General features: G+C 44.2%; 1 protein-coding gene across 1 annotated transcript; it reads left to right on the forward strand.

Moving 5' to 3' along the window:
* Window positions 1-5,267: 5,267 nt before the first annotated feature.
* LOC110111203 lies at window positions 5,268-13,972 on the forward strand. The gene is made up of 4 exons (XM_028692418.1): window positions 5,268-9,592; window positions 10,297-10,496; window positions 13,484-13,672; window positions 13,853-13,972. Exons 1-4 carry the CDS (start codon window positions 5,494-5,496, stop codon window positions 13,970-13,972), a joined length of 4,608 nt encoding a protein of 1,535 aa, XP_028548251.1. The 5' UTR covers window positions 5,268-5,493.
* Window positions 13,973-14,834: the final 862 nt, after the last annotated feature.

Below are 14,834 nucleotides of genomic sequence, written 5' to 3' on the forward strand. Positions count from 1 at the left end.
AGCCAGGTTCGAAGAATAAGCCTAAGAATATTCCGGTGGCCAACTGCATGCCGCAGGTCGCCACCCTCCATCAACACGTACTCCAAATCCACGCTGGCGGCGACGTCGCAGAAACCATCGCCGCCTTTGCTCGTGGCTGTCGCAATTTCGGAGTCTGCGTCCTCTCAGCCTCCGGCCCTATCGCAGGCGCCGTCTTGTGGGAGGCTTCTCCGTACCCCTCAACACTCACATTCCAAGGTAGCTTTTTTCTTATTTCTTTCATGGCCACATTTCTTCCTGGAGGTAGCGAAGGAAGTATGGCGGTGACTTTAGCCGGGCCACACGGTCAGGTGTTGGGTGGGGTGGTGGCAGGGCCGGTGGTGGCTGCTGGAAAGGTGATTGTGGTGGCGGCAACCTTCGCCTCCTCGACATTGCACCGCTTTGGTGCTGTGAGTAATACATCGGCCTCGATCATGATGCCCGTAGTCGGAGGCGAAGAAGGATGTGCTAAAAGTTCGGCTGCAGAGAACAGTGAAGCGGAGAAATCGGAGCGAGACATGCTGAATAAGTGCTTAGAGGAATTAGAACAGTTTCTTGAGTTGCCGCCGGAGGTGGACGGTGTTTTCATCGGTGACGGCGCTTCAGCAGAGAAAACAGGGCTGGACGGCGGAGGGGAGGAGGCGGATGAAAATATGTTTGATAAATATCTAAAAGAGTTAGAGGACTGCCTTGAGGTGCCGGCGGATGTTGAGGAGTCCACAGTTGGGCTCGATGGAGACAGCGGCGGGGAGGGTGAAGGAGATTCTTTTAATGTTGAGGAGTATCTTGACTTGCATATGATGGTTGATGACGCTTTTGGAGGCCGCCGTGATGGTTGCGGCGAGCATTTAGTCTTCGATGCCTTTAGGGTTTTGGACGCCTGCCATCCTCTATACTGATTGGCGCCTCAAATTCAAACTCTCTCTGATTGTATAATTATGATTCAGAATTGTAGAGTCCATAAATGCTGGAGGGCAGAATTGTATTCATGTTGATTGTGAACATTATTTTGATTTCTGTAAAGAACACTTCTGCAACTTAATAAAACTCAACGAATATTGTTAGAGCATTGTGTTGAAGAATGCTTCGTAAATTGTCTTCTTTTTTTTTTTTTATGATTCTCATTGATGGATGCTTATTGATTATCTTGCAATGATTATCTACTATGTAACTTAACTAACTGCTTTCCAAATTTTTTCCTGCGACGCAGGCATATAAATCTTTCAAATTCGTTGTCTTCCTGTAAAGTTATAGTAGCACAACAAAGTTAATGTGTAGTGATTCATGGAACTGTAGCGTTTATTTTCTTAATAACATTACCGGAACTGCTGATTAAACTTCCAGATCTTCAAATCTGATAAAATTTCTGAATTTTTTTCTTTGCTTTCTCCAGACAAAATTATGTCATTTTCTAATTAATGTAGTAGTTACATTCAAATCTTAATGTAATCGTTGTCTAGACGTCAAATAGCTCTTAGTAAATTTTCGATAATTTTAACAACACATCTATAAAAAGTATTTTAGATAAACCACATTCTCATTAGCTATACTATTTGCCATCCGTGATCGTTGCTAATGAGATGTTCTACAAATTATTATTATTGATACTTTACAAAAATCATCTTAATTGGACACAAATCTTTAGGCATATCCAACTTCTCAATTACCAAAATTAAATTTGGGGTTATACTAACTCCAATTTCATCAAACTTAATAGTCAAATTGAACATTTCTGTGAGACGAACCTAACGACCCTAAAATCAGTACAATTAGGATTCAAATGAGTCCAAATGACTGGCTTGAAACATATTTGAAAGCTCTGAAGCATTAATTGGATGACTACATATTATTGAAATATGGCAGGCTTATAGTCGAATCGAGCGTCTCAATGGGATCAATTCAACAAGCCCAAGATAGCTGTTGCTTATAATATAAAAAATTATTAATATGTAAATCATAATTTTTTAGCTGTGGCTCATACTTAGTATATACATATGCATGCGGCTGTTGTGGCAGAACTTTTAGAAATCTATGATGTCGAGCATGATTAAGAGGGAGCTCATCATCCAAAACTTTTGAGTGAATTTCTAAATATTATATATTACATCAACCGAGCCGAGCGCTTCTGCTGGTATGGAGTGTGGTCGGGAGGATTCCTCTGGAATCGAACATGAAGCAAGCGACGGGGAAGCCATTGCTACCAGTTTCGACCATGAAGCAATGTTGGACGATGCTGCTGGAAGCGAAGGTTTGGAATTGGCCGATGCTGCTCGTTTGGATCATGAAATGGGGAAGAGCACGAACTCGAGCCAAAATAGCAGGTCGACTTCCATAATTTGGCCAATGCGTACAGCTGCGTGCGAGATGAAGCTCCCGTTTCATGGCCTTCCCAGTCGTGAGTTGTCCGCCCAGTTCCATGAACATGTCAGTGAATCAATTTGAAATGTCCCGAGTGTTGATGTTGATATGTCATTGAATGATTTTGCTGGTTTGGACAAGGATTCTGGGATGGTTTTAAAAGCAGCTTGCAGGTGTGGAAATTCCCTTGGTTTAGCGGTTGATGATCTTAAGGGAGCAGATTGCTGCACTCTAAGTGTTTATCTCAATGCCTCAAAGGAACATAGTAATATGGAACATTGTAAGAAATACAATCTGCTGTATTTATTTGATATGCATGTTATTGCCTTATTTCCAAACTCAGCATTTTGTTTATTACGTAACTCTTATTGCTCATCTTTTTGTATTGGAACAATCAAGTTGTAACTTCTAAACTTGGTGCAATTTATGTTGAAAGCCTCTTCAATGGAAAAATTTTATTCAAGATATTTTGTAATAATATTTTTAATACTATGGATATCATTGGAATAAAAAAAAATTACATAAAAAATTTTTATGGATAAAAAATATTTTTAAAGCATTTTAAACTTTAAATTCTTCAATACTACAAAATCTTAAAATCTTTCTATAAGTTATTGTCCATTTATAAAAGAGAATCAATCAAATATACTATTTTTGATAAAAATGTTCAATTAATCTTAACTTTGTTTTTACTACAACAACTTAACTTACAGCTTTAGGAAAAAAGGATTGTCAAGTAAATTTGTGAAATAATTTGGAAGTTCATTTTTTCATAAAATAAATATTATCAAGACAGTTTTCAAATGACATAGAATAATTAGACTATTTAACGGTTAAGGAAGATACCACCTGGTAGGGTTCAACAAATTTTGGTTGTAAGGATATTTTTGAAAATAAAATTAATAAATAAATGGTGAATTTTCTTTGCTATTTCTCTTAGTATTTGATTCATCGTTCCCTAACAATAACATATCTACACAATATGTTTAATTATGTTAAGGGGCAATGGCCGCCCATATTTGTAAAACAAAAAAAACCTAGCGCATATTAGTTTTCTATAAATTTTTTTTTTTTTTGGGCTTTCCACCTATTTCTTCAATGGAGAATTTAAAAGAACTCATGCTCTCTAATATCCTTTATGGATAATGCTGAGAAAATGATATACCATCTAATGTCAGCCTTTATCCTGTGAATGTAACCTCCTTCAAGAACTGAAAACACACGAACTGATTATTCTTCTTTAGCTTCTTCAAAATCTATGTAGCACATAAACAAATTTTATCCAAGAGTTATCTAATTTACTCAATAACACAGCAATGCTAAGCTGGTAGCTATGATAACTATCGATCTAGTTATAAATGTTCATAGAGTTAGCTTGATACAAGGTTCAATAAAAAATCCATTAAACACAATAAAAATTTAGGTAGGTAGTTTGACTTAAACATATATAGGGGTGCAAACGAGTCGAGTCGAGCTCAAGTAGAGACATGTTCGAGCCGAGCTCGACTGACAAAAATCGAGCTCGAGCTCCAGCTCCAGCTCGAGTCGAGCTCAACTCGGCAAGGGTACATGAGCTCGTCGAGCCGCAGTTCGAGCCTGTTCACGAGCCCCGCATCTGCGTCGCCTTCCACATTGTTAGCTGGTTAGCATTTGCGTAAGTTCTACCTGACCGAAAAATCTCCGACTGAAACGCTCAAGTCGTTCCTCTTCACCGTCTTCTGGCAGTTGAGCTCGACTCCCAAACAAGAAGACGCAGAAGGATGAAGATTTGTTGGAGAGTGTTGTTCTTGTTGAAGATTAATTTGTAGAAGTGTCGTTCCTGTCGGCTGATGCAGACGGATGAAGACAGTTGAGCTCGACTCCCGCCTTCCCAAAGAAGATGACGTAGTTATGCGAAAATTGAAGTTCTCCACCGTAGTCGTCCGCGTTCATCTGCCACAATTACACAGGCTGCTTTCCGTTCTTCGCCTTAGTCGTTTGCATACATCTTCCCAGTTCGAAGTTACAAAATCTGTTTTCATTTTTCGGCCAACAAAAGACCCGCTGTTTTAATTTTCAGGCCGCAATTACGCGAGCTCGAAATCGTGTTCGAGCTCAACTCGCAAACTCGACTTGTCTAGCCTATTATTGAGTCGAGTCAAAGCCGTCTAGCGAGCCGGCTTGACTTAGTTGCACCCCTAAACATATGTTAACATAAAATATGCTAGCCAAGATAATCAACTACTAAAAATTTAATACTTCCGTAACGGTTTACAACAGTTATTTATAAACTGCGGCTAGATAATATAGGCAACGAACTAAAATAATATTTAAAAATTAATATTTTCGGAAGCATTTCAATAACAACATTTAAAAATCAATGTTAAATCTAAAAATAGTGTCGTTATAATATTCGTGATCTCTCCAAGTTCCGCCTCATTGTCCCTTTCGTGCCCTAGATCTCGCTCCTCCAAGCCACCGCCTTGCTACGGGACTTTCGCACAACCAGTTGTACCACCCGTCTCTCTTCTTCGTGGTTCTATGTATTCGAAGAAACAATGTCGACGAAGCGCCCAGCAGATGCGGCCGAGGTGTCTCCAATAATGGATTTCAGAACTATGGATGAGCATGGTACTCTGTTCGTTTTCGTATGACTCCGGTCCATAGCAGCACCGGCCCAAAAAAGGGCCGGTTCTCACTTACTGCAGGCGGAGAACCCGCCTGCCTGGGCGGACTGCCGAAGGGGAACCAAGAGTCGGGTGGGCCCAAGGGGGCCACCAAATTGAAGAGGAAGAATGAGGTGTTTGCCCTAGGGGTAATTAGGGTATTTTGAGGGGTTTATGTGAGAGTTAAAAGTGAGTTAGGGTGGCTTTTTGGAGGGATCTTGTTTGGTGGCTGTTTTAGCTTTTCTTTCTAATCTAGGGCTTGGGAGAAAGCTTCTCTTCTCGAAGTGAGAGCATTGTATCCGTGAAAACTTGTAAGTCTTTTGATATTCAAGTTATTGAAGTGTTTGTGAGTGTTTTCATCCAAGAAATTTTGCATTTTTCCACCGTTTTTGGACTGTTTTTCTTGGATTCCGAAAATTACAAATTAAGATCCATCAAAGTGGTATCAGAGCGCTAGATCCACAAGGAAGGGATGGGTACACGAAGGATTGAATCTATTGAAGAGAAAGTTGGAGAGTGGGAAGTGGAGTTCACCGCCCTTAAGGAGAAATTTGCATCCGTTGATGAAAAGCTTGATGGAGTAAAGGAGTTGAAGACTCAAATGTTAGGGTTACAAGAGATGATCAAACAAATGGTGGCGGGCCAACACAACATAGGGGGTTCGGTTAACCCTAACCCTAACCCTATCCCTATTGCGCCGCCGGTTGATGGTGAAGGAGGTAGTAGGGTTCGTGAGGGACCTAATGCAAAAGGGAAGGAGGCCATTGACATTGTCAACCATGGAGGGGATGCTTGGTCCGCCGGCCCAAGGGGGGGCAGGTATGGCCCAAACCGTGGAGGGGAGGACTACTCCACCGCCGGATTTATGGGAGACGCTAGGGCAAGCTATACTCAGAATCATCCAGATCAATTTGTCCAAGGAAGGGAGGGAGGAAGCATGCCTTACAATCAGTGGGGAGGAGGATCGTATCGAGGCAGAGGGGAGGCCGACCCTAGGGAGCCTCATTGGGGGTCGGCTGGTTATGCAAGGGGGGATCCGGTGGCACCTCAAGCTTGGGAAAGAAGGGAGAGTCGTGGGGTGGACCCACGGCCATGGGAGAGGCAACCAGAGGGGAGATATGGGCAAGGAGGTATGGGCAACGGCAGGGTAAACGGGAGAGGAGAATGGGGAATGAGGAAGTTGAAGCTTCCAATCTTTGAAGGAGAGGATGCTTATGGGTGGATCTTCAAGGCAGAAAGATACTTCACAGCGATGGGGATGACAGATGAGGAGAAACTCTTGGCGGTACCTTTATGTTTGGAGGCAAGAGCCCTTGCTTGGTATCAGTGGACGGAAGAAAGACAGAGATTCAGATGTTGGGCAGAGTTTAGGGAGATGTGCCTAGACCGCTTCAGACCACCAAAGGAGGGAACTCATCATGAGCAGTTCTTTGCACTGACCCAGACTGGTACAGTATCTGCTTATAGGGACAGGTTCGAGTTGCTGTCCAGTAGGCTTCGTGGGATGACAGATGAGGTGCTTGAGGGAAATTTCATGAAGGGTTTGAAGCCCCACATTCGATCAGCAGTTAGAGCGGCCAAGCCAAGGAGTTTGAGGGAGACTTTGGAGATGGCTGAGCTGATAGAGGATAGATTGTCTTCTGATCAATACCGCAGACCTACTTTCTTCGGAGGGGGACAGAAGGTGGCAAATCCTACGGGAGGAGCCAAGGGTGCTTACTTGGGGGCAGGAGGAGAAGGACAGAAGGAGAGGGATCGGAGTGCACCGGCCAAGGGGGAGTTTAGGCGGCTCACTGAGGCAGAGCTGAAGGATAAAAGAGCCAAGGGGCTCTGTTACAGGTGTGATGAGAAATTTGGGCCAGGGCATAGGTGCAAGGACAAATTACTCCAAGTCCTATTGGTAGAAGACCCCGAGGAGGAGGAAGTTGAGGAAGAGTTAGGAGGGGAAGAAGAAGGTGTAGATCATCTACATCTTGACATGATTGAGGTTTCCCTCAATTCAGTGGCAGGGTTGACAGCACATTCCACCATGAAGATGGAAGGGAGGATCGGGAGCTTTACAGTCACAGTGCTGATAGACAGTGGGGCCACCCACAACTTTATAGCTTGCAGATTAGTGGAAGAGTTGGGCATTCCCATGATCCAGGGGAGAGGAGTGGGAGTCTCTTTGGGGACCGGTCAGAAGGAGCAGTGTGCGGGAAGATGCAGTGGAGTTACTCTCTCCATACAGGGGGAAGATATTACCCAAGATTTTCTGGTGCTCGAGCTGGGTAATACGGATGTTATTTTGGGTATTCAGTGGTTACAAACTCTGGGGGAGATGAAGGTCAACTGGAAGACCTTGATGTTGGAGTATGGTGAAGGGGAGCATCGAGTTACTTTGCATGGGGACCCCAAACTATGCCGGTCTAAGGTGGCTCTGAAGACTATTCTCAAGTCCCTTAGGAGTGAGGGGGAAGGGTTTCTGATAGAGTTATGGCGATTGGAGGGTAGTGAGCCAGTGGAGGAGCAGAATATTCCAGAAGAGGTGGGAGAGCTGTTGGAGGAATTCACCCCAGTTTTTCAGATGCCAGCAGGGCTACCCCCACAGAGAAGCAAGGAGCACGCCATTGTACTGAAAGGAGGAGCTGATCCAGTTAGTGTGCGGCCCTATCGATATCCTCATGCTCAAAAGGAGGAGATTGAGAAGCTAGTCAGGGAAATGATGGAAGCGGGGGTTATCCAGCCGAGCGTGAGCCCTTTTTCGAGCCCCGTACTTTTGGTAAAGAAGAAGGACGGTAGTTGGCGATTTTGTGTTGATTATCGGGCTCTCAACAAGGAGACTGTTCTAGACAAGTTTCCAATTCCCGTTATTGATGAGCTTCTTGATGAGTTGGGGGGTGCTACAATGTTCTCCAAACTTGATTTGAAGTCCGGATATCATCAGATCCGGATGAGGAGGGAGGACATCCCCAAGACTGCTTTCAGGACTCATGAAGGACACTATGAGTTCTTGGTGATGCCTTTTGGGCTCACCAATGCTCCTTCTACATTCCAGGCCCTGATGAACCAAGTGTTTCAACCCATGTTGAGGAGGTTTGTTCTAGTGTTTTTTGATGACATTCTGATCTATAGCAGGTCCCTACAGGAGCACTTGGAGCACTTGAGGAAGGTTTTGAACACTTTACAACATCATCAGTTGTATGTCAATCAAAAAAAGTGTTCTTTTGCTCAAAGAAGTGTGGAATATTTGGGGCACATTATCTCAGCAGAAGGGGTGGCAGCTGACCCTTCCAAGGTGGAGGCCATGACGAGCTGGCCAACTCCTAAGAACCTTCGGGCTCTCCGGGGCTTCTTAGGACTCACAGGATACTACAGGAAGTTCATAAAGGGGTATGGATCTATTGCAGCTCCACTCACTGAACAGTTGAAGAAAGACAGCTTCAATTGGGGACCGGAGGCAGATAGCGCTATGGAGGCTTTGAAAAGAGCTATGGTTAGTGCCCCGGTGTTAGCATTACCGGATTTCAAGCAGCAGCTGGTGGTGGAAACTGATGCATCTGGTTTGGGGTTAGGAGCGGTCCTCATGCAGCAAGGGCGACCCATTGCTTTCTACAGTCAGGTATTATCAGGGAGGGCAAGGCTCAAATCTGTCTATGAAAGAGAACTGATGGCCATTGTTAAGGCCATCCAGAAGTGGCGACCGTACTTGTTGGGTAGAAGATTCCTTGTGAGGACTGATCAAAGGAGTCTAAAATACTTGTTGGAGCAACGCATGGTGACAGAAGAGCATCAAAGATGGCTCTCCAAATTGTTGGGCTATGATTTCGAGATTCAGTACAAGCCAGGATTGGAGAATAAAGCTGCTGACGCCTTATCCAGGAAGGTGGAGTGCTCACAACTTATTGCTACATCTGTGCCTCAGTTAGTGGATTGGGGGAAATTGAGGACTGAAAATATGACTAGTGAAGAATTGGGGAGCTTCAGAGAGGCCATAAGGAAGGGGGAAGAAATACCAGCAGGATATACAGTGGAGGATCAGCTGTTGCTACATAAAGGGAGGTTGGTTTTGCCTAGGACCTCTTCCCATATTCCACTGATACTCCAGGAGTTTCATGCCAGTGCTATTGGAGGACATTCAGGAGGGCAGAAGACTTATCAGAGATTGGCTAGAGAGATATACTGGAAGGGGATGAGGAAAGATGTGGAGGAAATGGTGGCCCAGTGTGATACTTGTCAGAGGAACAAGTACCAAGCATGTGCCCCTGGAGGACTGTTGCAGCCACTTGAGTTACCTGATCAGGTTTGGTCGGAAGTGACTATGGACTTCATCGAAGGCTTACCCAAGTCGGACGGCTACACTGTCATTCTAGTGGTAGTTGACCGGCTTAGTAAGTATGCTCATTTCATACCGTTGAGACATCCTTTTAATGCCACTACCGTCGCAGCAGTTTTCATCCGTGAGATTGTGAGGCTTCATGGCTTTCCTGAGTCGATAGTCTCTGACAGAGATAAAGTGTTCCTGAGTCACTTTTGGAAGGAGATGTTCAAGTTACAAGGGACACATTTGAAGCGCAGTTCAGCCTACCACTGTTGGTCAAAGATATGCTACGGAGAAAAACGTAGATCCGGCAGAACACACATTCCTCATTACTCATGTCTATAGGGGACAATAGCAATAAACCATGATGGCAACATAACAATCGAAGAAAATATTTAAAGGAGAGGTGATGTTGCTAGGAGGGTGTTTTTTCCAATAAACCGATCAGAAGAGGAAGAAAACTTAATAATAATTACGAAATGGGGAAACTGTTATATATTTATAAGCTGAGAAAATGAATATGCTTAGTGGATTAAAAAAGGATAAAATATTCAAATGATTTGTTATTGAAACGAATTATTATTAAAAAATAACACCTCAGAAAGCAATTAACAAGGATATGAAAGGATTTTAGGCAGTTGCTCTAAAGTGCATCGGGACTCACAAATAGTTTGGATTATGCGTACATGTAAATGACACAGAGACTTCAGAGCCGAATGTCCCTATTATGGGGTAGCATTAGAATAACATAGATAGCTACATCCTAAGTAAATGAGTAGAAGGCGTTTTGACGCCCCGTAATTTGCTTTTTCACAAGCTCTGATAAAAAACCGTATCAGAGCAAGCTGGAGGCCAAAGAAAAGACCACAGGCACCTAGGGCGCTTTGGGCCAATGGCTGGAGCTGAATCAGAATGAACTATATGTTCATTGATCACTTCCTTATAATAACACAAGAGGTAACTTTTCTTGGTGAGGGGAACAGAAGTGGACAATCTCTGAGACGCCGGGATCCCAGGTCGGGGTTTTTTACTGGCTTGGGGGTCAGGAGGAGCGGATCTCGGAGGGGACTGAGGATAGTGCAGTCGCCTATGAGGGGAGTGTCAGGTGGCGGCATCACCTGGAACCTGAGCTGAAGGACCTCATCAAGAGCCATAAGTGTGACTTGTTTTCACAGGTGCTGCACTGAGCTAGGTTTTAGGAGCCAGGGTAAAGGTGCAAGGACACCACTTACTAACACTCTCACTGGCTCCGCAGATAAAAGACACACGCGCCTGGGGGCAATGCTGAAGTCTGAGGAAGAATTAGGAGGGGAACAAAAGTGGTGTAGATCATCCAATTCCTCTTACATGCTTAGAATAATTGATCTGTCTGTCTCCTGCCATAATTCAGATAAGAACGAGTGGGCTTCTGCTCAGATATTTGCAATCAGTGAAGAATAGGGACAATTTGGACGGATGGAGAGATTCTTTACAGTCAATCTATGTGTAGCATTCAGAGCAATATGGGCATATACAACCTTTTATAGTCTTGCATGCATTCATGTGATGAGTTCGAGGGCTTCCCTGATCTCACCAATAGGGAGCGGGACGTTTGGGGAGTCTCCTTGGCGACTCGGTAATCATGGGATCCGCAAATTGCGCTCTCCTCACCCTTTCATGAAGTTACTAAGACTCACGTTCCCTATCCGAACGTTGGCCGAACTTCCCCCTGCCCTCCATCAAGAGTATCTGTCCACGTCTGCCTTCGTGCGATGCTCATGAGAGGAGTAGTGTGCGGGAGCGCTCGCAGCGGGGTTACTGTCGTAACATACAGGGGGTACCTCAGGTTATATTCGAGCTCTCGCTAAGTTTGTATATTGGTGGTCGATGCTGTAGGTAATACGGATGTCGTGTTTCGGCGATATTCCATTCGTGGTCACTTAAAATTCTCCGTGCGGGAAATCGAATGGGATCTAATTCGGTTTCTTCCAGGTTCACACTTGATGTTGTGGATGTACGATAGGTTCACGACAGGGGATGCATCGCGCTCTCTTTGCAGTGGGGACTCCAACAAATTATGCCGGTCGAAGGTGGATTTGAAGCACTTCCTATACAAGATAGTTCTTTCCTAGGCCAGATACAGATGCATGTGATGGATTCTATCGGTGGTGTAGATGGCGATTTCTCTTTTGCGTAGTGTGAAGATCTGGCAGCAAGTTGAGCAATGGAGTAATGACATCCTTTTCTTACAGAAGAGGGTAGAGATGTGGTGGGAGCATTTCAGACCACAGTTCATATCTTCCTTAGATATGCTCCATCTTAGGGCTACCACACAGTTTACGACTTGAGTGTTCTTACTGCGAAGCTGGCCGACTCATTGCTGTCCGTGTGATTGGAGGTTGTAAAGCATACAGTCTAGGGTGTGGCGCCATATCCGTTATCCATGCTCAGAAGGGGAGATTGAGAAGCTAGTACGACGATTGGAGGCGGGGGTATCCAACCTAGGTGAGCTTTTTCGACCAGTACTATTGGTGAAGAGAAGGACGGTAGCTGGCGATGTTTGTGTTGATTTATCGGTGCTCTCAATGGAGACTATTCGTAATTGACAAATTTCCAATCCCGTTATTTTGCATGAGAGCTAGTGTGATAGGTTGGGGGATGCTACCATTTTGCTTCCGCAACTCTGAGTTTCCTGAAGTCGGGATAATCAGAGCGGCATCCGGATGGGGTAGGAGGGGAGGACATTTTCCAGACTTGTCGTCTTCTCTACGAGCTACGAGGGAACCTCATGCACCTTCATATGTGGATTAGATTAAGGAGCTCCCTATTCTCACCATCTATCTTGATTTGAAAATGGATGCAGAAATATCGTCATTATATTTTCTTGTGAGGTGTCGTGTGACTGGAAGTTACTCAAGTGTATTAGCTTCTGCTGAGTGCAGGTGTTTTTCTAATTGATATTTCTGTTTGTCATGATATATAGGTTACTTACGCATGTCATAATGAACCACGTGCTGGAGCTTGTTAGAAAGGTTGAGCGGATGTCTAAACATCATCGTAGTTGTATGTAATCGAAAAAGTGCTTTCTTCTTTGCCATATCAGGACGGTTAATGTTGTGGGCTAACTTTATCTTATTGGGGTAGCCATTTATTTAAGAGCTTAGGATACGGGTGAGCGGATAGACCGCTATACATCCTAGGTGTGATGACATTGACGAAGCTCGGCGACAGCACTCTCTTGAAGAGAAGCGCTATACGGCTCGTTACGGGGGCGTTTCGTTGTAGGGTATCTCACAGGATGATAAACGAAATTCCCATCAACAAGGGTATGTGATATTGATGTAATATGCGTCACTACTGAGGAGTGAAGAAGACAGCTTCAATTGGGGACGAGGCAGATAGGCTATGGAGGCTTTAAAAGGACGGCTCTGGTTGAGTGCATAGTAACGGGTTGTTTGATGCTATAGGATCATCACTGTGAAACGGCATTGATCATAGAGCTATCATGCTAGTGCGTGGTGGCTTGGCCAACTGAATGCTATCACTGCCTGGCCTTCTGAGGGTTATGGTAGTGGTTCGTCTTCACTATAAGCACAGGCAGAGGCGCAAACTCTTATCTCAGTCTTTCAAGGTAGCGAGGTGAAATCAGGTCATTTATCCGAATTGGAGCGAGTTAAAGCTCTCACGAAAAATTTTTTCTATCGTATGAAGAGAAGATGATGAGTCCATAATCTAGCTCTAAGTGGCATCTGCAGACAGTGTGAGCGCACCTCGTCTTACTCTTGTGGGTAAGGTAAGCGACACTGATCTCTGTTAGGATGCGCGTCGACTGACCAAAGGAGTCTAAAATCTTGCTGGACACATAGTGACAAAAAAACGAATAGACATAGATAAAGAGAACACAGGGATGGTCTCAAGATTTTTGGGTTGATTTCGGATTCAGTAAAGCCAGGTTTGGAGAATTAAAGATGCTGATGCCTTATCGGAAAGGTGGAGTGCTCACAATTTTGCTGACATTGTGCACTCAGTTAGTGAAGTATGGGGAATTTGAGGACAGAAAACTATGACTAGCGAGAATGGGGAGTCTTAAGAGAGGCATAAGGAAGGGGTGAAAAGAAATACCGCAGGATATACAGTGGCGGATAGCTTTTGCTACTCAGAGGACGGTTAGTTTTACTCTCAGGACTTCTTCCCAGAATTCACTGATATATTCAGGGGTTTCATGCAGTGCTATTGGGAGGACATTCAGGAGGGAGAATTTCAGAGTTGGCGTAGAGAGATTACTGGAAGGGATGAGAAAGATGATGGAGGAATGGTGGCCCGTGTGATACTTGTCAGAGGAACAAGTATAAGCTTGTGCCCCTGGAGGACTGTTTGCAGCACTTTGAGTTTTCCTATAGAGTTTTGGTCAAGAGGTGACCATGGATTTTCAATCGAAGCTTACCCAAATCGGAAGGCTAACATGTCTTCTAGTTGTAGTTGACGCGGACTTAGTAAGTTGCTTCATTTATACCGTTGAGACCACTTTTAATGCCACTAACATTGCATGCAGTTTTCATCTGTGAGAGTTGTGAGGACTTCATGGCTTTCCTGTAGTGATGCTGACGAGATTACAAGTGTTCCTGAGCCACTTTTGAGGAGACAGTTCAAGCATCAAGGGTACACATATTGAAGCATAGTATCAGCTACACCACTAAAGAAGATGGGCAATCTGAGGTATATCAATAGAAGTGTCGAGACTTACCTTTAGATGTTTTGCAGGGGAGAAGCCCAAAGCATGTGGTAAGATGGCTACCTTGGGCTGAATATTGGTATATGTACTTCATTTCACAAGGGGCGCAGGTAACACCTTTCAAGGTGCTTTATGGGAGGGATCTCCACCCTGATACAGTACAGGACTCATTCTACATCAGTGTCCTTAGTGGACGCAACAATTGTCCTAAAGGGATAAGGATGTTTGGGGAGCTGAAGTACCACTTGTTACGAGCCAGAAATCAATGAAAGGCGGCTAGCAGATCATCATAGGAAGGACGTTACAATTGAGATTGGGTTAATTTGTATTTACTTGAAGTTGATGGCCTTATAGGCAGAATACTTTTAGGCAAGGAGGCTAAGTGTTAAGTGGCCCCGAGATTAATGGCCCTATGAGGTAGAGCAGAAGATTGGGAAGTAGCATATCGCATGAAGTTACACCCACTACTACGATTCATCCGAGTTTTTGATATGTCACAGTTGAAGAAGTTCAAGGGAGATTTGTACAGTCGATACTTTCTCGCCAACATGTGTCTGAAGATGTAACAAATCTATTAGAGCCTTCTGCATTAAAAGGGGTTAGACACACTGAGGAAGGAGGGAAGGAAGTTTTTGATTGAGTGGAAAGATCTACCGAAACATGACGCAACTTGGCGGAGACTTATGAGATCCATACAAGCTCAGTTTCCCTGTTTTCAACCTTGAGGACAAGTTTAAATTTTGTGGGCGGGAAGTGATGATGGACCGCTCCGGTCCATAGCAGCACCGGGCCAAAAAAGGCA

This window comes from Dendrobium catenatum, unplaced genomic scaffold (genome assembly GCF_001605985.2).
Source record: "Dendrobium catenatum unplaced genomic scaffold, ASM160598v2 original_scaffold_197822, whole genome shotgun sequence".
Classification (NCBI taxonomy): domain Eukaryota; kingdom Viridiplantae; phylum Streptophyta; class Magnoliopsida; order Asparagales; family Orchidaceae; genus Dendrobium; species Dendrobium catenatum.

Bases quoted from the DNA above. Each gene is read 5' to 3' on its own strand.
- LOC110111203 (XM_028692418.1), top strand. From the start codon at position 5,494: ATGGGTACACGAAGGATTGAATCTATTGAAGAGAAAGTTGGAGAGTGG. The intron at 10,497-13,483 runs GTGCTGCACTGA...TTTTACTCTCAG, and splicing joins AGTGTGACTTGTTTTCACAG to GACTTCTTCCCAGAATTCAC. The intron at 13,673-13,852 runs GTTTGCAGCACT...CATTGCATGCAG, and splicing joins GCTTGTGCCCCTGGAGGACT to TTTTCATCTGTGAGAGTTGT.